The following is a 23795-nucleotide window of genomic DNA, read 5'->3' as shown; positions in this document are numbered from 1 at the left end:
CTATTCTGTTCCATTGATCTATGTGTCTGTTTTTGTGCCAGTACCATATTGTCTTGATGATGAAAGCTTTGTAATAGAACTTGATGTCTGGAATTGTGGTACCACCAACTTTGGCTTTCTTTTTCAACATTCGTCTGAATATTCAGGGTCTTTTCTGGTTCCATATAAATTTTAGAATTATTTGTTCCAGTTCTTTGAAATAAATTGATGGTATATTGATAGGGATTGCATTAAATGTATAGATTGCTTTAGGTAGCATAGACATTTTCACAATATTTGTTCTTCCAATCCATGAGCATGGAACATTTTTCCATTTCTTTGTGTCTTCCTCAATCTCTTACATGAATACTTTATAGTTTTCTGAATACAGATTCTTGGCCTCTTTTTTAGGTTTATTCCTAGGTATCTAATAGAGGTATCTAATGGTTTGGGGAGCAATTTTAAAGGGATTAGCTCCTTAATTTCTCTTTCTTCTGTCTTCCTGCTGCATTTCTGTGTATTGATTTTATATCCGGACACTTTACTGAATTCCTGTACAAGTTCTAGCAGTTTTGGAGTGGAGTCTTCCGGGTTTTCCACAAAAAGTGTCATATCATCTGCAAAGAGTGATAGTTTGACTTCTTTGCCAATTTGGATTCCTTTAATTTCTTTTTGTTGTCTGATTGCTGCGGCTCTGACTTCTAGTACTATGTTGAATAGCAGTAGGGATAGTGGACGTCCCTGCCATGTTCCTGGTCATAGGGGGAAAAGTCTCAGTTTTTCCCCAGTGAGAATGATATTTGCTGTGGGTTTTTCATAGATGGCTTTGATAATATTGAGGTATGTGCCCTCTATCCCTACACTTTGAAGAGTTTTGATCAGGAAGGGATGCTGTACTTTGTCAAATGCTTTTTCAGCATCTATTTAGAGGATCATATGGTTCTTGTTCCTTATTTTATTAATGTATTGTATCACATTGATTGATTTGCGGATGTTGAACTAACCTTGCAGCCCTGGAATAAATCCCACTTGGTCGTGGTGAATAATCCTTTTAATGTACTGTTGGATCCTATGGGCTACTATTTTGGTGAGAAATTTTGCATCTGTGTTCATTAAGGATATTGATCTGTAATTCTCCTTTTTGGTAGGGTCTTTGTCTGGTTTTGGGATGAACATAATGCTGACCTCATGAAATGAGTTTGGAAGTTTTCCTTCCATTTCTATTTTTTGGAACAGTTTCAGGAGAATAGGTATTAATTCTTCTTTAAGTGTTTGGTAGCATTCCCCTGAGAAGCCACCTGCCCCTGGGCTCTTGTTTGTTGGGAGATTTTTGATGACTGCTTCAATCTCCTTACTGGTTATGGGTCTGTTCAGGTTTTCTATTTCTTCCTGGTTCAGTTGTGGTAGTTTATGTGTCTCTAGGAATGCATCCATTTCTTCCAGATTGTCAAATTTGCTGGCATTTAGTTGCTCATAATATGTTCTTCTAATTGTTTATATTTCTTTGGTGTTGGTTGTGATCTCTCCTCTTTCATTCATGATTTTATTTATTTGATCCTTACTCTCTTCTTTTTGATAGGTCTAGCCAGGGGTTTATCAATCTTATTAATTCTTTCAAAGAACCAGCTCCTACTTTCGTTGGTCTGTTCTAGTGTTCTTTTGGTTTCTATTTCATTGATTTCTGCTCTGATATTTATGATTTCTCTTCTCCTGCTGGGATTAGGCATTCTTTGGTGTTCTTTCTCCAGCTCCTTTAGGTGTAGGGTTAGGTTATGTACTTGAGACCTTTCTTGTTTCTTGAGAAAGGCTTTCCTCTCAGGACTGCCTGTGCTTTGCCCCACAGATTTTGAACAGCTGTGTTTTCATTATCATTTGTTTCCATGAATTTTTTCAATTCTTCTTTAATTTCCTGGTTGACCCATTCGTTCTTTAATAGGATGCTCTTTAGCCTCCATGTATTTGGGTTCTTTCCAAATTTCCTCTTGTGATTGGGTTCTAGCTTCAGAGCATTGTGGTCTGAAAATATGCAGGGAATGATCCCAATCTTTTGGTACCAGTTGAGACCTGATTTGTGACCAGGATGTGGTCTATTGTGGAGAATGTTCCATGTGCACTAGAGAAGAATGTCTATTCTGTTGCTTTGGGATGGAATGTTCTGAATATATCTGTGATGTCCCATCTGGTCCAATATGTCATTTAAGGCCTTTATTTCCTTGTTGATCTTTTGCTTGGATGATCTGTCCATTTCAGTGAGGGGGGTGTTAATATCCCCTACTATTATTGTATTATTGTCAATGTGTTTCTTTGATTTTGTTATTAATGGGTTTATATAGTTGGTGCTCCCATGTTAGGGGCATAGATACTTAAAATTGTTAGATCTTCTTGTTGGACAGACCCTTTGAGTATGATATAGTGTCTTCATCATTTCTTATTATAGTCTTTGGCTTAAAATCTAATTTATGTGATATAAGGATTGCCACCCCAGCTTTCTTCTGATGTCATCATGGTAAATTGTTTTCCATCCCCTCACTTTAAATCTGGAGGTGCCTTGGGCCTAAAATGAGTTTCTTGTAGACAGCATATTGATGGGTTTTGTTTTTTATCCATTCTGGTACCCTGTGTCTTTTGATTGGGGCATGTTGTCCATTTATATTCAGGATAACTATTGAAAGATACGAATTTAGTGCCCTTGTATTGCCTGTAAGGTGACTATTACTGTGTATTGTCTCTGTTCCTTTCTGGTCTACTACTTTTAGGGTCTCTCTTTGCTTAGAGGACCCCTTTCAATATTTCCTGTAGAGCTGATTTGGTGTTTGCAAATTCTTTTAGTTTTTGTTTGTCCTGGAAGTTTTTTATCTCTCCTTCTATTTTCAATGATAGCCTAGCTGGGTATAGTATTCTTGACTGCAAATTTTTCTCATTTTGTGCTCTGAATATGTCATGCCAGTCCTTTCTGGCCTGCCAGGTGTCTGTGGATAAGTCTGCTGCCAGTCTAATATTTCTACCATTGTATGTTACAAGTCTGTTTGTTATAGACTTCCTGTTCCAAGCTGCATTCAGGATTTTCTCTTTGTCACTAAGACTTGTACGTTTTACTATTAGATGATGGGGTGTGGACCTATTTTTAATGATTTCAAGGGGGTTCTCTGTGCCTTCTGGATTTTGATGCTTGTTTCCTTTGCCATAGTAGGGAAATTATCTACTATAATTCACTCCAATATACCTTCTGTCCCTCTCCCTCTTTCTTCTTCTTCTGGAATCCCAATTATTCTAATATTGTTCATCTTATGGCATCACTTACCTCTCAAATTCTCCCTTCATGGTCCAGTAGTTGTTTATCTCTTTTGCTCTGTTTCTTTATTCTCCATCATTTGGTCTTCTATATCACTAATTCTTTCTTCTGCCTCATTTGTCCTAGCAGTAAGAGCCTCCATTTCTTATTGCACCTCATTAATAGCTTTTTAAATTTCAACCTGGTTAGATTTTAGTTCTTTTAGTTCTCCAGAAAGGGATTTTATTCCTTCAGAAAGCATTTCTCTAGTATCTTCCATGCCTTTTTCAAGCCCAGCTAGCACCTTTATAATCGTCATTCTGAAGTCTAGCTCTGACATATTACCAATGTCCATATTGATTAGGTCCCTAGCCATTGGTACTGCTTCTTCTTCTTCTTCTTCTTTTTTTTTTTTTTTTGTGGTGAGTTTTTCTGCCTTGTCGTTTTATCCAGATAAGAATATATAAACAAGAGAATACAATACTAAAATGGTGGCAAAGACCCCAGAAAAATGTACGCTAACCAAATCAGAAGAGTCCCAAAACTGGGGGGGAGAAGAAAGGGGGAAAAAAGAAATAAAAAAATAAAAAATAAAAAATTATATGTTATATATATATATATATATGAAGACTGGTGAATAGAACAGAGCCCACTCACTTGATTTTGGGTATATTTTGGTCTCTTAGAAGAAATTACCCCCCAAAGTTTTAAAGAAAGAAAACGTATACATATACAAAAATAAGGGTAAACATGATGAAGGGATGGAATATGACCATAAAGGTGAAAAATTTAAAAAAATTCTAAAGAAGGAATGGTAAGATAAGTTGTTTGGAAAAAGAAAAGAAAAAAAAAGGGTGATGGAATTGCTCAGACTGGAAACTAGAGCAAAACATGTGTTAGATTAGGGTATATTTGGATCTATTAGAAGAAATTGTATCCCAACATTATTTGGAAAAAAAAAAACACCTATATGTATACCAAAAATAAGGTTAAATACAATACAATAAGGGATAAAATATGACTGTAACAATGAAGGTTTAAAAAGATATTTTTAGAAAGGTATTGTTAAGATAAACTAGTTAAAACACGCTAAAAGAGGAAAGAGGAAAAGTTAAAAAAATAGAATAAGAGGGCACCTTGGTGGCTCAGTTGGTTAAGCAACTGCCTTTGGATCAGGTCACGATCCTCAAGTCCTGGGATTGAGTCCTACTTTGGGCTTCCTGCTCAGCAGGGAGTCTGCTTCTCCTGCTGACCTCCCTCCTCTAATTCTCTCTCTCTCAAATAAATAAATAAAATCTTTAAAAAAATAGAATAAGAAAAAAATAAAATTGAAAAAAATTAACTTTGCAAGACTAAAGATCATGGGGGAAAGCCATAATTCTATGTGTTGCTTTCCCCCAGTTCTGGAGTTCTGTTGTTCTCCTTGATTGGTGAGCTTCATCTTAGCTGGATGTTCTTGCTGATCATCTGGGGGAGGGACCTGTTGCAGTGATTCTCAAATGTCTTTGGCAGAGGTGGAATTGCAGTTTTGCTCTCGGGAGCTTTTGTTCCCCAAACACTTTCCATAGAGCTCTGTAGGACGGGAATGAAAATGGCAACCTCCCAGTCTCTGGCCCAGAGGAACCAAGAGCTTGGGCCCCACTCCTGAGTGTGCCCTCAGAGATAAGCAGTGAATGACTCCTGTCCCCATGGTCTCTGACCGCACTCCCAGCTCACCCAGCCTATGGCTGAGCATCTATATCTTTGGCACATGGCCCCGTTTAGAGTCTTCAAACCCAGCAGATTCCTGCCACGTTGCTCCTCCAAGCGCAGGAAGATGAGTCTCCCCAGTTCTGCCACTTGTGGAGTCCCTGCTCGAAGAACAATGGCCCAACTGTGCCTTGGATCAAGGTTTAAAGTAACCCTGATCTGAAAGCTCACTCTTCGGCTCCGTCTCTGTAGTTGGCTTCCCCGCTCTGATACCTCACAGCTCTGCCACACTCAGACCCCCCAATCTTTCTGTGACCCCACAGGACCTGAGACCACACTGTCCCCACAAGGGCTCCACCCCCCTTAGCCTCTGGAATGATGTCCCTTAGTGAAGCAGACTTCTAAAAGTTCCGATTTTGTGCTCCACTGCTCCACCACTTGCCAGGAGCTGGCCCATTCCCAGTGGTCTATCTTCCCATCACTTCAGATTCACTTCTCTGCACATTTTACCATTCAGAAAGTGATAGATTTTCTGTTTCTAGAACTGCTGCTCTTCTTCTCTTCGATCTCCTGTTGAGTTTGTAGGTGTTCGGAATGGTTTGATACCTATCTAGCTTAACTCCTAGGATCTGATGTCGTTTCAGTCTGCTACCCCTCTGCCATCTTGCCTCTCTCTTACTCTCTATAGGGTTTAAATAGGGTTTTTTAAAATTAAATTTTAAGTATTCTATATATAAAAAGTAGAAAATCTTTGTTGATCATACTTTTTAGTGACATATTACAATTTAGATATCTATTTTTTTAACCTAATGTTTTTTGACATTAAGCTTTTATACAATTCAAACTATTAAATTCCCTTGCTGATTTCTTCTGTGTTTCCATGTTTAAAAAGACTCCCATGCAAAGACTGGATGAATATTGACCTATATTTCCTTCTACCTTAGTTTGTTGTTTTCTTTCTATATTTAAGTATATAATTTTTCTAGGATTTTTTGAAGTAAGGTTAGAGTCTTTTTACTTTGTTCTATCAATTATTATTTTTCAGTAATTTATAACTATTGATCTTATCCCAATAACTTTATTTACTTATATTTTATGTTTGGCTTAGAAACCCATATCTTCTAGGAACTAGTAATGGCTTCAGGTATTAGTTGTTGTTGTATATGTAAGATTGTTTTAGAACTCTTATTATCTATTGTTGAGGAATAATTTTTAAAAGAAGATAGAATGATTTTCATACAGACATAAAATAAACATGTGTCAAAAATGTTTAACTCATTAATGAGGGACCAGTAAAATGTTATGATTGGTTTGAAGAATTCAAAGGGCAGAGATTTATAAAGGGAATAAGAAATTCTGAAATGAAGGGGCACCTCAGTGGCTCAGTTGGTTAAGCATCCAACTCTTGATTTCAGCTCAGATCACGATCTCAGAGTCATGAGATCAAGCCCTGCCTTGAACTCCAAGCTTGGTGTGACAAGGAGTGACAAGCTGAGACTTAAGACTCTTCTCTCCCTCTCCCTCTGCTCCTCCCCGTGTGTGTGTATGTGTGTGTGCATGCGCACACTCTCTTTCTCCCTCTCTAAAAAAAAAAAAAAGAAGAAGAAATTCTGAAATGAATTTACACATGTGCAAAACTAGTCTGTCAAAATCAATGCAAAAATCAGTTGCATTCTATGGAACCCTACTCTGCATTTATACAGACATAATTTTTTTGCATTATAATGAAATTTCTACAACTTACAGAGTTGTAATATCAGTTAAAGATGAGAAAACCTACATAAGTGAGTAGTCACAGTAGCCATTATTTGATTTTTTCCTATTTCAAATTCTCTCACAATTTTTTCTGACAGTCTCCTTTCCTCTTTTTATCATAATAAATTCAAAGAATTATCATTGTTATAAAATAAGACTAGTCCCATTAGATTTGCCTGATCGTTTACATAGATGCAGTAAAAGTGCTATTTTACCATATGGGACACCTTAAGTTTCTTTTGTAAACTCTAAAACTATACAATTTTGAACAAATACTAAATTAAATTATGTCTGAAAGTTTTTATATGGAATCTCAAATTGGATTTTTAAAATCCTCTATTATCTGGTGACCTGAGGCTAGGAAACCAAGCTCAAGAAATGTTCTTCACAATATTTAACCTGAAATATTTATAAATATGGGTAAATTCCTCTTTCTCAAGGTCCCCCAAATATACTAAGATTACATATATTTAATGTATAATATTCTTAGACTTTCTAAGCCAAGAAATAGGTCAGGGCTTTGTAGGCATTGCTTCCATAAGTAAAGTCAAACTTAGTTCATTAAGAGTGGCTTCTGATTTAAATGAGTACTGTTCTCAAATATGACATTCCAGGTAGGGCCTTGGCTTTTCAATGTGTACAATTACACCCTGATTTAAAAAAATTAACAGCTCCTTTTTGAACCAATGCAAATAACTAAATGGCCATGGAAAATTAAGTGTGAAGTACGTGTAAAGTTTCATTTAATTTTTCTACACTTGGAGTCCAATTAGTGGAAGGTAAAAATTAGAAATTAAAACTATTAGAGGATATTTGGAAATTTGATTAAGCTAGGATCAGGATACTAGAGAAATAATACTTAGTCATATATTTAATTAAATAAGCATTTAAAATAATAATACATTTTAGGGGTGCCTGGGTGGCTCAGTGGGTTAAGCCACTGCCTTCAGCTCAGGTCATGATCTCAGGGTCCTGGGATCGAGTCCCGCATTGGGCTCTCTGCTCAGCAGGGAGACTGCTTCCCTCTCTCTCTCTCTGCCTGCCTCTCTGTCTACTTGTGATCTCTCTCTGTCAAATAAATTAGTAAAATCTTAAAATAAAATAAAATAAAATAATAATACATTTTAAATAAGTATAGACATTAATATGATTATAAAGGAACTTATCTTTATATAAGTGAGGAATCTGTTCTTTTCTTTCTTCTCTTTCTTTTTCTTAATCAGGAATGTAATAAATTCAACATAAAGCATAGAAAAAATTTCCTATAAGACATACATCATTTGCTAACTAGACACATGACACAGAAGGTCAAAAAAATATTTTATATATAGGCCAAGGAATGAGCCAGTAAGTAAAAAAAACAAGCCCTTCAAGATAAGGCAAACATTAGGAAAATTTTATTATATCTCATCACTTCATTTCAAACTCAAGTGCTATAAACCAAGTCAAGTAAAATTCACTTCCAAATTTGCCCTTTATTTTGCTTTTTCTGTCACAACAAATCTCAGGGTACCAAGGAGTTCAAAATAATGTTTATATTAATTTTAAGATGTTATTTCTGTTAACATTTTAATTCATGTTCATCATTGTTCTAGTCAAACGAATCAGTAAGTATTTAAAAATTTCTCAGTTTCAACTTCTAATATGGTAAATATTGATGGTTATAACCCACATAAAAGTTTTTTGTAGTCCTCAGTAAGTCTCAAGATTGTACAGAGTTATGAAAAGGAACAAAAAGGATAAAAAGGCCTGAAAAACACTACTGTATATATTTACACAATGTATATTCATATGTAAAACCAGTACTATAAAGCTTATATTATAAAACAAAACTATTTTCTCTTTGGAACACAAAAGCACATAGACAGTGGTTTTAGTCTGTCCTTATTACTTTGTGTAATTTGATCAGTGTATTTGAATAAATTTAAGAAAAGCAAACCCAAGTAGAATAAAATGTATGCTTGTATTATACCTAACACTGATAAGTCACACTATAAGCCATTTTTATTAAGCCAAATGATTATACTAGTCTGACTTACCAAAATTTACCTTAATTACATGAACTTTAATGTTCAAAACATTTCTGAGTTTCAAAATAATAACATTTTTAAAAAGGTTTATGTATGTATTTCAGGGAGAGAGAGCATGCACGGGTGGGGAGGGGTAGAGGGAAAGGCAGTGAGAATCTCAAGCAGGCTCCACACTGAGCTCAGAGCCCAACACAAGGCTCAATCTCATGACGCTGAGATCATGACCTGAGCCAAAACCAAGAGTCAGACACCCAACCTATTATGCCACCCAGGTACCCCTATAAGAGTAACTTTTTAAGTATACACATATCAAACATTCAAAATTTTGATTTCCTTATTTTCCTGGAATTTTAAACATTAGCCACAGGCCAAAAGTAAACACAAAAAAATTATCAGACTATATATCAAAAAGTTGTTTCCTTTCCTGATAAGCACAAGATTCTCAATCTGAGCTCAAATAGACAAGCAGACAAACAAAGAAAATAAAATACTAACAAATCATATTCTCTGTTGTCTTCTCTCCAAGAAAGAATAAATCTCTATAATCTATTACTCCATTTACAAAGATCACAAAATTTTGACCACAAAACCAAATTGCTGTTACCAATGGGGAATAATTTGTTGATTTTAAAAGTCCCAAAAACAAAAACAAATCACAAAAGTAGTAAAATGGAAAATATGCAAAGAAACAGAGGATAGGCAAAGTGAAAGTTCTGTGACAAGAGGGAATTTACCTCTTGGAACCAAGAAATGCCCCGGATTATGTCCTATATGAGGTATAATACTCCTCTAACAACACAGGTTCCTCAGACATCAGCTGACTCAATCGGGCATTGTAATTTACTACAAGATAATTGTTCACAAGGTAATTGTATACAAGATAATTTTTTATAGAAGGATATAATTATGACTCTCCTACAGATATGACATGAATGTACCAACTATTTTATTTAATTTACTAATTATAGAAGGAGCAATTCAGAGGAGAATTCTAGGAGCAAAACATATATAGGGAATAAGAAAAATTGAAATTAATTTATAAATAGAACTCAATGCAGTGTAATAATTAATTGAATTCTATTATGTACAATTAATTTGCATCTTTTTGACAAGAATATTTTGCATTATTATCAAGTTTTCCACAACTTAAAGAGTTGTAAAATAGCACAAAAACCATGAAAGGCAGAAAAAAGTTGGGTGGGTGAGTCACTCAGGATACCCACTCTTTTTGTTTACCCATTTCAGTCTTTACAGTTTTGTTAACTCTACTTAAAAGATAAACTAAAACATTTTTTCTTGCTAACAAGAAATTACTATCATGGGGACAAAGCAGGATGAAAGCTTTCCTTTAGTCCTACATCTAAATGCCTTATCATCTCTTTCTACAAGAAGAGAAAGCAAGTAACTTCATTCTTCTGTGCATTGAATAAAATTTCCAATTGTAGATATTACAAACTCTTTTAGAGTCTCTCTTTTCTCTCTTATCAATACCACATTAGTGAATACTCCTTCCCACAGGAGTTCCCCCAGGAGCCTAGATGTATTATAGATTATCTTGAATAAAGATATAAAGAGCAAATCTTTTTTCACAGATTATAATTCAAAGGGAGGGAAAAAAAGTTCAAATAGTTTTTAAACAGATAAGAAGGTTTTAATTAAACCCACCATGGACAGGCACTTCCTCTAGTGTTCATCAATTCTAAAATCAAGGTCATTTTTACTGGACAAACTTGAAGTTATGATATGATTTTTTTAGATTTATTAACCTGTGATCACATGTGTCTATAAGTCCTTCCTTGGAAATTCTTCAGAGTTAGTGACTCGTGGGGTTTAGCAGGGTCCAGACAAGTATGAGCTTCTGACAGTTTTGACCGTAGGTATTTTCAGTAATGTCACAACCCAGAGCCTCAAAGCTTCTGATTGGAATTATCACCACTCCTAAGAAAAAGAACCTGAAGGGAAACATAAAAATGTCTCTTTTTAAAACATTTTTATTTATTTTTTTTAATTTCTTTTCAGTTGAAACATGAAAATGTCTTGATGGCCATTGCATTTTTTTTTCTGTTGCTATAATATTGAAACAAGAAAATTTGTTTAATGCCAATTATTTGCATGAGGGACTGGACTGATTAACAATATAATTTATGTATTTTAGTCTTCCCCAGGTGACAACTCTACTAGAACCCCTATCCAGACAGAACTCTACATTCAAGTTGTCCTTTTTGACCACATTTCGAGAAGAAAGACTTAACTACCAACACGTTACATGGTCCCCTAATGGCATGCTAAATTTGAATGAATTCTGTAACCAGAAACAACTTAGAAAATAAATGAGTCCTATAGCTGGGAGGCAAGCTGGAATAATAAAAGTTGATAAAGAAATTAGAAAGAAAACCATAATTGTGACTGTCTTTGTGTGGTACAGATCTTAATCTGACTTGAGGTTTTTCTAAATTTTTCCCTCTAAATCCTGAAGCTGATTGCAATAGTTCATGGGAGAGAATCTTCTTGCTACTTACTTTGTAGCTCAGATTTTCCAAAACAAAAATACTCCAGGTCCTACTATTGCCAAATATAGAGGTCTGGAATCTATACCATGTGGCAGTTCTATCTACTAAATTTGTTGAATATTGATAAGAAGTCTGAAATTGAAGAACAAGAGTAAGAAGATATAAATACAAGGTTTTCAATAGCTCTGTATGAGGAAATAAAATCTCAAATGTCCCATGAGATGATGTATAAAATGAAGTGTTTGATATACTTGTGTGCCTGGACAATATGAACCCCATGACCATGCAGCTGAGAAAAGGAAATATAAGTGAAACCAAAAGATTTTAGGGAAGTGAGGACTTCATTAGGGAAGAACATGTTTTCCTCACCTGACACTGCAGGTGGCTTTTGTGCCACTTGTGATTTAAAAATTAATATTTAAGTCTTCCTCTTCTTCCCATTCTCTTCTCTTTCTAAGCAATCCAGTACTATGGCCATTAGTTGGGGCCAACCAAGACAGAAATCTGGTCAATGTGTGGGAATGGGAAAGCCCAGAGTAGGGCATCAGAGCTCCAATGAGATGAGAAGAGTGTATTCACAGGGGGGTGATGGCCTGCATAATATTGGAGATTTCATGCAAGAGGAGAGTGGTATTAAATTAAAATTGGGTGTATGGGTGTGATCTCATCATTTTCAATATACACAACAAATACAGAACATATGTTAATGTTTTATGATGCATCTGCCATTTCTCTGTTCAATAAGAGGGCCTCAAAACAGCAACACCCAATATCAATGAGCACACATAGCACCCAGATCTTGGTTTCTCACCACCATTTTCTACCAAAAAGAAGCAGTCATCCTTGCGTAAATGACTGATTCCAGGGCTGAGGCAGGGAAAATACGTGAATCTAGAACTTCTTTTTGTGCCAGAAAGCAAAGAAATTCTTGAAAAATGAAGGGATTTTTCAAAAGGAAACCACATCCACATTGAAAAAGTTCCTACTGGCCAAACCTGGGACAGTTTGGGCATCAAAATAAATAATGAAAACAACAGGCAGAAAGTATAAAACCATGAACCCATACTCATCTACATAAAGGAATAAATGAAATGTTTGATGAGGAATGGGATATTTACATAATATCTCCCACAAAATGTGGGTTAGTTACAGAGGGAATAATGGGAAAAACTGGAAGACACCACTTTCAACAAGCGATGGAAGGGAATATGTTTAGTAATGAAGGAAACTGAATTTGTCCCCCAAATAATGTGCAAGAGAATAACTTACCATCACTTTTGTAATAATCCTGCTAAAGTTGCGTAACCTGAATATGATCAAGAGGAAACTTAGAAAAAAAAAAATCCATAGACATTATGCAAAATAACTGGCCTGAGATCTTCAAGGTGTCAAGATCTTGAAAATAGAAGCTTGAAAAGTGGTCTCAGACTGAAGGAGACTTAGAGAGACACAATAATCAAATGCAACACATTATTCTGCATTGTATCTTTAGCCTATAAAAGGATTCTGGGGACATCTGGTGAAAATTGAAGGGTTTCTGAAGATTAGATGGTGGTAATGTAAAAATGTTTGTCCTGATTTTGATGATTATGTTGTGGTTATATTAGAAAATGTCCTTGATTGTAGGAAATTACACTAAAGTGTTTGGGAGTCAAGGGGCATCATGTCAGCAAACTGTAAATATTTGGGGGGGTGTCTTTGTGTTGTCCTTGCAATTTTTTTGTAATTCTGAGATTGTTTTGATCTTAAAAAATATTTGATTTATTACATTTGTAAATTCAAAACTCTATTTACTTATATTCTAAGTATTTTAATTTTTACTATCATTTTTCTGAGTTCTTTTATAGTTTAACTAAATTTTTTTAAACATTTTAGATTTTGTGATTTTCATTACATTCAATTTTCTAATTACTTCAAAATTTTAACTAGGAAATGAGCCTTTGTATACATTTAAATAACTCTTATAAATTTAAGAATTTAAATGTATAAATACAAAGACTCATATTCTCTTAAAAGTTTCAGTATGTTTCTACAAAAGTTGGGTATTCATCCTTTCTGATGGAGGCATAATACTCCATAGTGTATATGGACCACATCTTCCTTATCCATTCGTCTGTTGAAGGGCATCTTGGTTCTTTCCACAGTTTGGCAACCATGGCCATTGCTGCTATAAACATTGGGGTACAGATGGCCCTTCTTTTCACTCCATCTGTATCTTTGGGGTAAATACCCAGTAGTGCAATTGCAGGGTCATAGGGAAGTTCTATTTTTAATTTCTTGAGGAATCTCCACACTGTTCTCCAAAGAGGCTGCACCAACTTGCATTCCCACCAACAGTGTAAGAGGGTTCCCCTTTCTCCACATCCCCTCCAACACATGTTGTTTCCTATCTTGCTAATTTTGGCCATTCTAACTGGTGGAAGGTGGTATCTCAATGTGGTTTTAATTTGAATCTCCCTGATGGCTAGTGATGATGAACATTTTTTCATGTGTCTGATAGCCATTTGTATGTCTTCATTGGACAAGTCTGAAAAACAATCTGAAGGGTTTGAAGAAGTGGGGGGGGGTGGGAGGTTGGGGGAACCAGGTGGTGGGTATTAGAGAGGGCACGGATTGCATGGAGCACTGGGTGTGGTACAAAAACAATGAATACTGTTATGCTGAAAATAAATTAAAAAAAAGATTTAAAAAAAAGAAGCTTATTTTGCTAAAGTACATACAAAAGTATGACAAACTGTGGAAAGAACCAAGATGCCCTTCAACGGACGAATGGATAAGGAAGATGTGGTCCATATACACTATGGAGTATTATGCCTCCATCAGAAAGGATGAATACCCAACTTTTGTAGCAACATGGACGGGACTGGAAGAGATTATGCTGAGTGAAATAAGTCAAGCAGAGAGAATCATTATCATATGGTTTCACTGATTTGTGGAGCATAACAAATAGCATGGAGGACAAGGGGAGATGGAGAGGAGAAGGGAGCTGAGGGAAATTGGAAGGGGAGGTGAACCATGAGAGACTATGGACTCTGAAAAACAATCTGAGGGTTTTGAAGGGAAGAGGGGTGGGAGGTTGGAAGAACCAGGTGGTGGGTATTGGAGAGGGCACGGATTGCATGGAGCACTGGGTGTGGTGCAAAAACAATGAATATTGTTATGCTGAAAATAAATTTAAAAAATTTTAAAAATACTTAAAAAAAAGTTTCAGTATGGCTTATAAACTTATAAAATTTTAGTTGACACTCATGTCTGAACTAATCAAATATCACATTTTAAATTGGAAGATATGTGGTAGTTTTCATAAATGTTTTAACTATTTAAAAAATTTTTTTTAAAGATTTTATTTATTTATTTGACAGAGAGATGTCACAAGTAGGCAGAGAGGCAGGCAGTTGGGGGGAGCACGTTCCATGCTGAGCAGAGAGCCCGATGAGGGGCTCGATCCCAGGACCCTGAGACCATGACTTGAGCCTAAGGCAGAGGCTCAACCCACTGAGCCACCCAGGTGCCCCACTATTTTAAATATTTTTAAATGTAGGTATTTAAAATACTTAATATAGTTACAGATTATTCCCATATTTAATCCCAAGGTTTAAGACACTAATCATTAGCTTCTGGACTGAATTTATGGATAGTGAATACTGAATGGAGGTTTGAGTTGGGTTATGGGAGATAGTCATTTGCTAGGGCCTCCGTAACAAAATACCACAGACAGGGTGGCTGAAAAAACAGAAATTTATTTTCTGAAAGTTCTGGAGACTGGAACCAAGATCAAGGTGTCAGCAAATCTGATTTTTTTCCTGAGAGTCCTCTCCTTACTTGCAGATGGCATCCTTCTTGCTATTTCTTCACGTGATCTTTCCTCTGAGCAGGTGTCTCTCCATGTATCAAAATTTCTTCTTATGAGAACACCAGATTGCATTAGAGTCCACCCGTGACCTCATTTTAACCTAAGTCTTTAAAAGGGCCTGTCTCAAAGTACAGTCACATTCTGAGGGCCTGGGGGATAGGACCTCGACCATGAATTTTGGAGGGATACATAATTTAGCCTATACATGGGATATGGACTGCAAATATCCGGGATATTTTGTCGTGATTAGACCCGTTCTGCCAATGCTAAGCCAGGTCTAGACCTCCAAGGATTCCAGTTTTATGCCGTTCAAATGTGGGCTGCCTTGCTGTCTGAGAGCTGTGGAGTCTCGTATCATACTAATTCTGTCGTCTGATTGGGGTTTGCAAGACCCACCCAGGTCGGTTGATGTTCAGTGAATCTATGTAGGGTTTTATTCTACTGTGAATTGTTTCTATATTCTTTCTACCGGCAGAGCCATGGCACTTATAAATATTTAAATGGTTTCTGATTATATTGAGTGTATTTCTCCTATCGTGCCTTGTTCTGTGGTCACAGGTCTAAGGTCAAACGAATGCAGCTATTGTAGATTCGAAGTTCCTTTCGTGGAAGCTTATTGAGGTGACTTTCTCCCAGTAAAGAAGAGAGTAATTCGAGAAGTGTTATGCCTGAGTACAGGGTACCCTAAGAAAGTAATTTTAACTTGACACTAATGGTGGAATGCAGGACCAAAGGGAAGGAGTATATGAAATGCATGTGAGAATCAGCAGAAGAACAGTGGGCCAGCAACACGGGACCCAAGAATGGAAGAATGAAGAGCCGACTGAAAGGAAATGAAACAAGAAACTGAGCAATGCAATAAAGAGGAAAGAGCATTAAGAACCAGACTATTTGGCAAACCGAAGTTGGTAACTGGCCAAATCATTTTATCTCTCCAGACTTTGGCTCTTGAAGGTCTCCTCAAAATCCAAAACATCTCTGATTTCCCTTGCTGTTTTTCTAATCTATTTATAGACTCCCTCCACGGAATAGAATAGCCTTGCGAGTTAAGCAGAATTTTCTCCAAGTGACAGTCCAAGTGTGTTATCCAAGACTATGCTTGCAAGTGACAGAAATCCAATTTGAACCTTTATTAAAAAACATGGAGGCGTCTCCCAGGGCTAAAGAAAGGAATACGTCTGCGTCCAAGGAATAATCATATAATCATAATCAAACGCTTGAATACTATTGAAACTCCTGCTCTATTTCATGACTGCATTTCTCTCTGAACATCATTATTCTCTTCTAACAGAAAAGTCTTTCTATTTCAATGGGCAGATTCACACTCCCTTCCTCCCTCCCTCCCTTCCTGCCTTCCTCTCTCTCTTTCTTTCTTTCTCCCTTTTCCCCTTTCTTCCTATTTCTTTCTCTTTCTCTCTTTCTTTCTTTATCACTCTTTCTCTCTCCTTCTCCTTCTCCCTCTCCCTCTCCCTCTTTCGCCCCTCCCTCTCCCTCCTTCCCCTACCTTCTCTCCCTGTCTCCTTTCCCTGCCCTCATTCCTTCCCTCCTTCTCTTCTCTTTCCCAATTCTGGAATCCCAGAAAAGGGACACTTGACTCAGCTTTACTCGGGAGCTAAAGCCCCCACTAAAATTTAAAATCGAAAGTGATCAGGCTGTACAGAATTATGTTTCCCACAAAAAAGAGCAACTGTGATAATCCTGCCAATGGATGAGAATCTTCAGAAAAGCAGGTAATTTGGGGACACAGCAATGCATCCAGTTGAACAGAGCAGCAAGAACATGTAGGAAAGAGGAAGGGAAGAAGCACCCCGGGACGCTCGCCCAGGTACTCAGCCAAGGAGCAGCAATTCATTTCTCACCTTTTCGCTGACGGTTGGCAATGGAAGAAAGAACAGCGGCGGCCGTATGACTGATGAAGATTCTCTTCGTGCGCTTCCTACTTCATAATGCAATTTTCCGGGATAAACAATTACATAATCAAAACTACCTGACATATGACCAACTTGTTGAATGTTATTGTAGCTCCCAGGATAATATGTTTTAAACAACAGACAAAACCATAAACTTTCTTAATCTCAAGGAAATTAAGAGGAAATGTATACTCATTTATTTATGAAGGACCTTTTCTGAGCCAGATACTTTTCTAGGGGCATAATAAAGAATAAGGGCTTCCCTCAAGGAATTCATCAGCTTGGAAGAAGAAATCTAAAGACTGAGGTTTTTATAGTTGTCCCTGTCATTACTGCTGTTGTAAATGGATTTTCCCCTCAGCTACCAAGAGGTTGTCCTAGATAACTACACGAATTGACCGAGACTTTCTAGAATCCTATCGTTAAACGATGCTGCTGCTGATTTACTGGGAATACCACTTGGGAAGTATTTCCCAAAGTATTTTCTATAGCATACTAGTCTTTTAAAAAAGTATCTGCCAGGGGCGCCTCGGTGGCTCCGTCAGTTAAGTGTCTGTGGTCGGTCAGCTCAGGTGGTGATCTCAGGGTCCTGGGATGGAGCCCCATGTCGGGCTCCCTGCTTGGCGGGGAGTCTGCTTCACCCTCTCCTTCTGCCTGCCACCCATCCTGGGCTCTTTTACTCTTTTTCACTGTCAAATAAATAAATAAAATGTTTTTTAAAAAAAGTATCTGCCCCCCCGCCAAATTTTATGTGATTGACTAAGTGACTATTACTGATTCCGAGAGGCTCCAAAATAGAGTTCTACAGGCTTGTTTAACCTAGGTTCACTAGTTGTCCCCTGGTCAACATCCCCATTTTCACATGAAACACCTCTGTTACTGGAGATTTTTTGTTGTTGTTTGCAAGCCACACACACACAAACACCTGACACATTTAAACAGGAAGACGTACGTACTAAAATCCAAGAAAGAGTTGAAAAGCAAAACTCAGGAGAGAAAAAAATAAAGAGGAGTTCTGGGAGCCTCTCTGATGAACACGGCCAGTAATAAAGCTGAGCTCCAACTACTTCCCAGTCTCTCTGTCTGTCAGGAGAGGAAACTTAATCAACCCCACGAAGGTCAGGTGCATATCTCTGGATCAGTCAGCGGTGGTCAAGGTCGGAAGGGAGTCCTAACACCTAAAGGTCCGTCTCTGTGTCTCAAGGGCCTTTCTAGAGAAAGGGCTTATCATGAGCTGGGAAGAAAGCTCTACTGTGAAATCTCTTGAAACTAGCAGTATATCACACACTGTTAAAAACCGTTAAGTATGATGTTGACTCTTGATTTAATATTCATATTTTAATATTAGATGGAACTATACTCCTATTTCCAAATTTGCTTTGAGACTTAACTAGGAATGAATATCAATGTTTCCTTCCAAATGCATTTTTGCCATCAATGGAAATTATTATTAAAACTAAAATCAAGTTAGATGATATGGTACATGTATAAATTTTGATATACATTCCAGGTAAAAATGCTTCTTGAGCAATTTCTTCAGTAAATTGTCCAAATTGGTTTGCTCATATATTATTTGAGATTTTTGCAATTCTATTTATGAGAATGCTTTCAAATGTTCTTATTGTTGTCATAATCTGAAATTTCCTAACAACATATGATGTTGAGCAATGCCATAAATTTTCCATCTGTGTGTTCTTTTTTGGTAAAGTATCTGTTCCAATATTTTCCCCACTTCTTAATTGGACTTCTTTCTTACTGCTGCTTTTTAAGAGTTCTTTGTAAATTGTAGACACAAATCCTTGATCAGTTATGTGTTTTGCATATATTTCTTCCCAGTCTGTGGCTTATCCCTTTGTTCTCTAAAGTATATAGCTGTTTTTAAATTCTATCTTTAACAGATTATTTTTTAAAAAATCAAAGTAAGGTTGGATTTTTCCATATTTCAAAAAACATTTTATGTAAAAACTTGGATTATCTTTTTTATTAAAGATAACTCTCAATAGTAAAACCACATAGCTCAAAGCTTTTCAGAAGAAAAAATTTTAATTATCTTTTTATTAGAGAAATTAATGTTTTTTTATTTCTTGAGCCAATTTTGAACATTAAATTTTTCTCTGAAAAATAATCTACTTCATGAGGTCTTCTAATATCTTTTCATAGAATGGTACATAATATCTGTTGTAATATATTCCCTCTGTACTTTTTGTGATATTAAATGTATAATTCCTATTTTTTTAATTTGTGTCATACCTTACCTCTTAATTATATTTATAAGAGATTTGACTTTAAAATGCCTACCATTTTGCTTTTGAATAGATTCAGATTCTGTTTTGAATTAATTGTTTCTATTTTTGTTTTTCATCATATCCTTCTTTATGCCTTTTTTATTGTTTTTTCCCAAACGTTTTGAAATGCAATTAGTCATTACTTTTATTTCTGTTTTTCAAAAATAATGAAACGATTTAACACAAAATTTTTTTTCTCAGAACACCATTGGCCACAACCGACAAATTCTGAGAATTACTGTTCTCATTTTATTTTATAAAGACTCCATACTTGTATTATTTGCATTTGCCTTTAGCCCAAAATTTTAGTTGGCTTTTGTTTTAATTTCAAAGTAATCCTAATTACTTTTATCTATGCTTGTGAGCATGATTTCTAATTTTATTGCACTGTTGCCAAAGAACCTTGCCTTTACAATTCCCACTTTGGGGATTTTATTGATATTTTCCTATAACTTAGCTTTCAGTTAGCTTTATATTTTTTAATGTAATGTTTCACAGATGGTTAAAAAAATTCATATTATTTTAATGTGTATTTAAACTGTAATAACATGTTTTCCGAGTACCTGTGTTGCTTGTTTTATATATAAATGCATATACAGGGGTGCCTGGGTGGCTCAGTTAAGTGTCTGCTTTTGGCTCAGGTCGTGGTCCTGGGTCCTGGGATGGAGCCCCACATGGGGCTCCCTGCTCAGCGGGAAGCCTGCTTCTCCCTCTCCCACTCCCCCTGCTTGTGTTCCCTCTCTCGCTGTGTCTCTCTGTCAAATAAATAAATAAAAATCTTTTTAAAAAAATTTTTAAAGTACAAAATAAAAATAAAAATAAATACACGTACAGACGTACATATGTATGAATGTATGTGTTTTGGCCCCTCAAAGGCTAACAGAGATATGGCCAAGATTTTTACCCTGAATAGTGTTTAATACTCCTTATAAATCTAACAATCTTTTCCTTAATTGATTTTGAAACTCCTCCTTTTGTTATTGTCATGGGCATTGTCAGCATGGACTGTACCTGTACTAAAAGAATCTTTGATTTCCTTTTTTTTTTTAACTTGAATCCCATTTTTTCCCTGAATTTTAAAATATCAACTTTGCTTTATTTCTGTTTTTATTTGTCTGATAAATGAGTGCCCATTTTATTACCACTTCTAACATTTTTCAGTGTTTATTAATGTAATCTGTTGGCTTAAACCTGGGTTATTGTCATTTTTAATACATCCTGTCTTTTAATAATATTCATTGAAAGTTAAAGTTAACTTTGTAGCAACATTTATGACAATTATTCTTGCTTCTAATTTTAAAATGCTTCAGTTGTCACTGTCAGTCCTGTTATACCATGAAATTCTTATTCTTAAATTCTAGTTTCATCAAGTAATATTTTTCTTGCTTATTCTTCCTGTTAATTCTAAAATATGTTCACATTCTCATAGCAGATAACTCAAGCAGAATTGAAAAATAGATGGATGTAAAGGTACTTTCTCACAGGTCTGGGCCAGGGTGGGACATGTGAGGTCCCTAGCACACACAGTTTAAGGAGATGATCTCAGACCACTTTCTCAGGTTTGTACCCTAGCTACATTTTCACCTGACCCTAGGACCATCCCTGCTTCCCAGTACTTGTTCCACTGCAGAAAAGATACCACTGCTGACAGTTTGTCTCTCTAGAAAACTGTGTGAGTGCATGACTTTTTTAATTTTTTCTTTGATATTCGGTATTGTCGCTACATACGGTTTCCCATTGCTCCACATTTAGGATGGGGTCAATCCACTCACTTCAACAAATATTGATCAAGAGCCTCCTGGTGCTCTTTGTTGTAGGCATTTAAACAAAACAAAGACTCGATGAACACGAACATATTTCAGTCTTCCAAAGAACTGCATACTCTTCCAGTATATGGATCTACCATAATGTTTTCAACCATTTTAACCATTTTAACATTGATGATGTTAAAGTATTTGCTGTATTAAACTATGATTTTCTTAACATTTTCTTCCATGTAGAAATTCTTGAATATGGAACTGCTGGATCAAAAGGCAGGTGTGTTTGTTTAAATGTTGAGAGATATTATCAAATTGCCTTTCCAAAGTGCTACACCAGTTCATAGGCCTAAGGTGAATATGAAGGTGCATCTTTCCCTCCACTGATATTAGATAACAGCTGTCTTTTCCTTTCCTGTTTCTCTAACAGGTAAATATTTGTACTCCACTGCAGTTTTCAAGTTGTATTTCTTTAATTATAAGTGAGTTTGCACATATTTTCATAAATTTATCAAATACCTTAATTATCTTTCTGTGTCATCTTCTATTTTTTAATTTGACATTCTTTATTTTTTTATGTTCTTTATTTTTTAATTGATTTGGAAAAGTTTGGGATATACTGGGGTTTTTTTTCTGAAATATGTGATGCAAATGTTTTTCTTAGTTTATTGTTATTTGATTTTCTATGGTTGTGCAAAAGGATTCAATTTTTAAGTAGTTAGGTTCAATTGTGCTCTATTATTAATAGCTGTTGTATTTCGTGACAGAAAGACTTCCCCACCACAAGATAGTGATCACTTTTAAATTTTCCTTCTGGATACTTTTGTTGTTATTTTTAGATGTAGATTTTTGTCTACTTGAGATTTATTTTGATATAAAGAATGATAAAGGAATTCAACAACTTTTTCTTAAATAACTATTAATTTGCCCCAGTATTTTTCAAAATAATCCATTTTTTCTTGACTAACTTTTAAGTCCCAGATTTACCATAATAAATTCACTCCTTTTCTTTTGTTTAGTTCTAGTATCTCTGTATTGTGTATTGCTGGGTCACCGCATGCTTTAATTTCTTTTTTCTTGTAGCTTTTAATATCTTTTAGGTCAAGTTCATCTTCATTCCATTTTTCTTAATAGTTGAGGCAATGATTTTTCTTTTTTCTTTTAAGATTATTTATTTATTTATTTATTTGACACAGGGAGAGAGAGAGAGAGATCACAAGTAGGCAGAGGCAGGTGGTGGGGAGGGGAAGAACGCTCCCCGCTGAGCAGAGAGCCTGATGTGGGGCTCGATCCCAGGATCTCGAGATCATGACCCAAGCCGAAGGCAGAGGCTTAACCCACTGAGCCACCCAGGTGCACCAAGGCAATGATTTTTCTTTACATTATTTTTAATATAATTTTTCAAACTTCAAGAGCATATAAGGATTACATAGGCAATTAAGGTAAGCATTTAACATAATACTGGTCACACAGTAAATAATAAATCATAGCTCCTTAAATTAATTCTCTAGTGTAGTGAATCCATGTAAACCTGTGCTTGCTGCCACAGACGGTGAAAGGTCCACGGTCTCCACTTACTCTGCACTTGGACGTTGCTTGGATTTTCTGCCCCCACTTGTTCCTCAGCCACAGCAGAATCCGTACAGCTCTCCTTTGAAGCTGTGTATATGGTGTAACTCTCCTGGACTGAGGTGGGACTTTCTCCTACGCTCATGATGCCAAGCACTGAAGGATATCATGATAGTTGTCATTCCTGGCAGGCAAATTTGCCAAAATGGTTCCCCTCTCTGCCCCAGGGTTTTGTGCCTGGAGCACACATACATACCACTACAAGGAGCCCCTCATCTTCTTTTCCAGTTACTTAGGAATAAGAATCGTGGTAGCCATGTCAGAGAGCAGTACTTTTTAAATTGTTTTCTTCAGAATCTTGACGTTACGTTTAAAAGCCTTAGGGCCATCTCAAAGGGCAATATATATATAAGCCAGAATTAGTGAGCTTACAAGATTCTTGTGCATTTTCATCTTTCTGTTTCAAGAAATACTTTGTTTGGACAAATGAAGACATTATTTTTAAAATAAAGGTGGGGAAGGAGAGGACAATGGAGTAAAGAGACTCTTGTCCAACCCTCTTGTTAGTCTAGACCATGGCTTCTCAATATTAGTGCTATTGATGTTTTGAGCTGGATAATTCTTTGTTGTTGGGTGGGGGCGTGGTATCCAGTGAGCTGTGGGTTGTTCAGCAGTATCCCTGGTTTCTAGCTGGTAGAAATTCCTCCACGGTTACAACAAATGGGAATGTCTGCAGACATTGCCCCAAATCACGTGGTGGGCAAAATTGTCACAATTGAAAACTACTGGTATACATCAGGCTTTTGTACAGTAAGGCCATATAGTGGATGCATGTACCCCCTCCACATCTTCCTTCAGTTTGACAAGTTTGCTTTTGTAACAAATTATGTTTCTCAGTCCACTTCATCAGACTTTGATTATTCCCTCCAAACTGTGTAAGATTTAGTATTTTAGTGTTTGTGGGGTTAGAAAAACCACATCGGGTCCCCTTGGCTTGATAGCATTTAATACCAGCCTCCTCGAAGACTTTAAAGTGTACGTTACTTGCATAATAACAAGGAACCTATTTATCAGTTAAGGATGATCAGCAAAAAAACATTAAACAATCAAGCAATGTCTTCTCATTGGTGGGTTCCAGCCCCCAGAAGCCTATCAAAAACACGCATGAGAAGTGGTACCTGGTTACT

At 36.3% G+C, this 23795-nt stretch overlaps 1 protein-coding gene across 1 annotated transcript in view; it reads left to right on the top strand.

Moving 5' to 3' along the window:
• CFAP299 (cilia and flagella associated protein 299) overlaps positions 1 to 11106 on the top strand; it is a 604562-nt gene extending 593456 nt beyond the window's left edge. Inside the window, exon 6 of the mRNA XM_032882203.1 lies at positions 10880 to 11106. Within this exon, the coding sequence (XP_032738094.1) occupies positions 10880 to 10975 (96 nt within the window). The 3' untranslated portion in view covers positions 10976 to 11106. The remainder of the gene's footprint in view (positions 1 to 10879) is intronic.
• The last annotated feature ends 12689 nt before the right edge of the window (positions 11107 to 23795 follow it).

This window comes from Lontra canadensis, unplaced genomic scaffold, assembly GCF_010015895.1.
Source record: "Lontra canadensis isolate GAN:19392208 unplaced genomic scaffold, GSC_riverotter_1.0 scaffold1, whole genome shotgun sequence".
Lineage (NCBI taxonomy): Eukaryota > Metazoa > Chordata > Mammalia > Carnivora > Mustelidae > Lontra > Lontra canadensis.
This window is presented reverse-complemented; position numbering and strand designations above follow the sequence as displayed.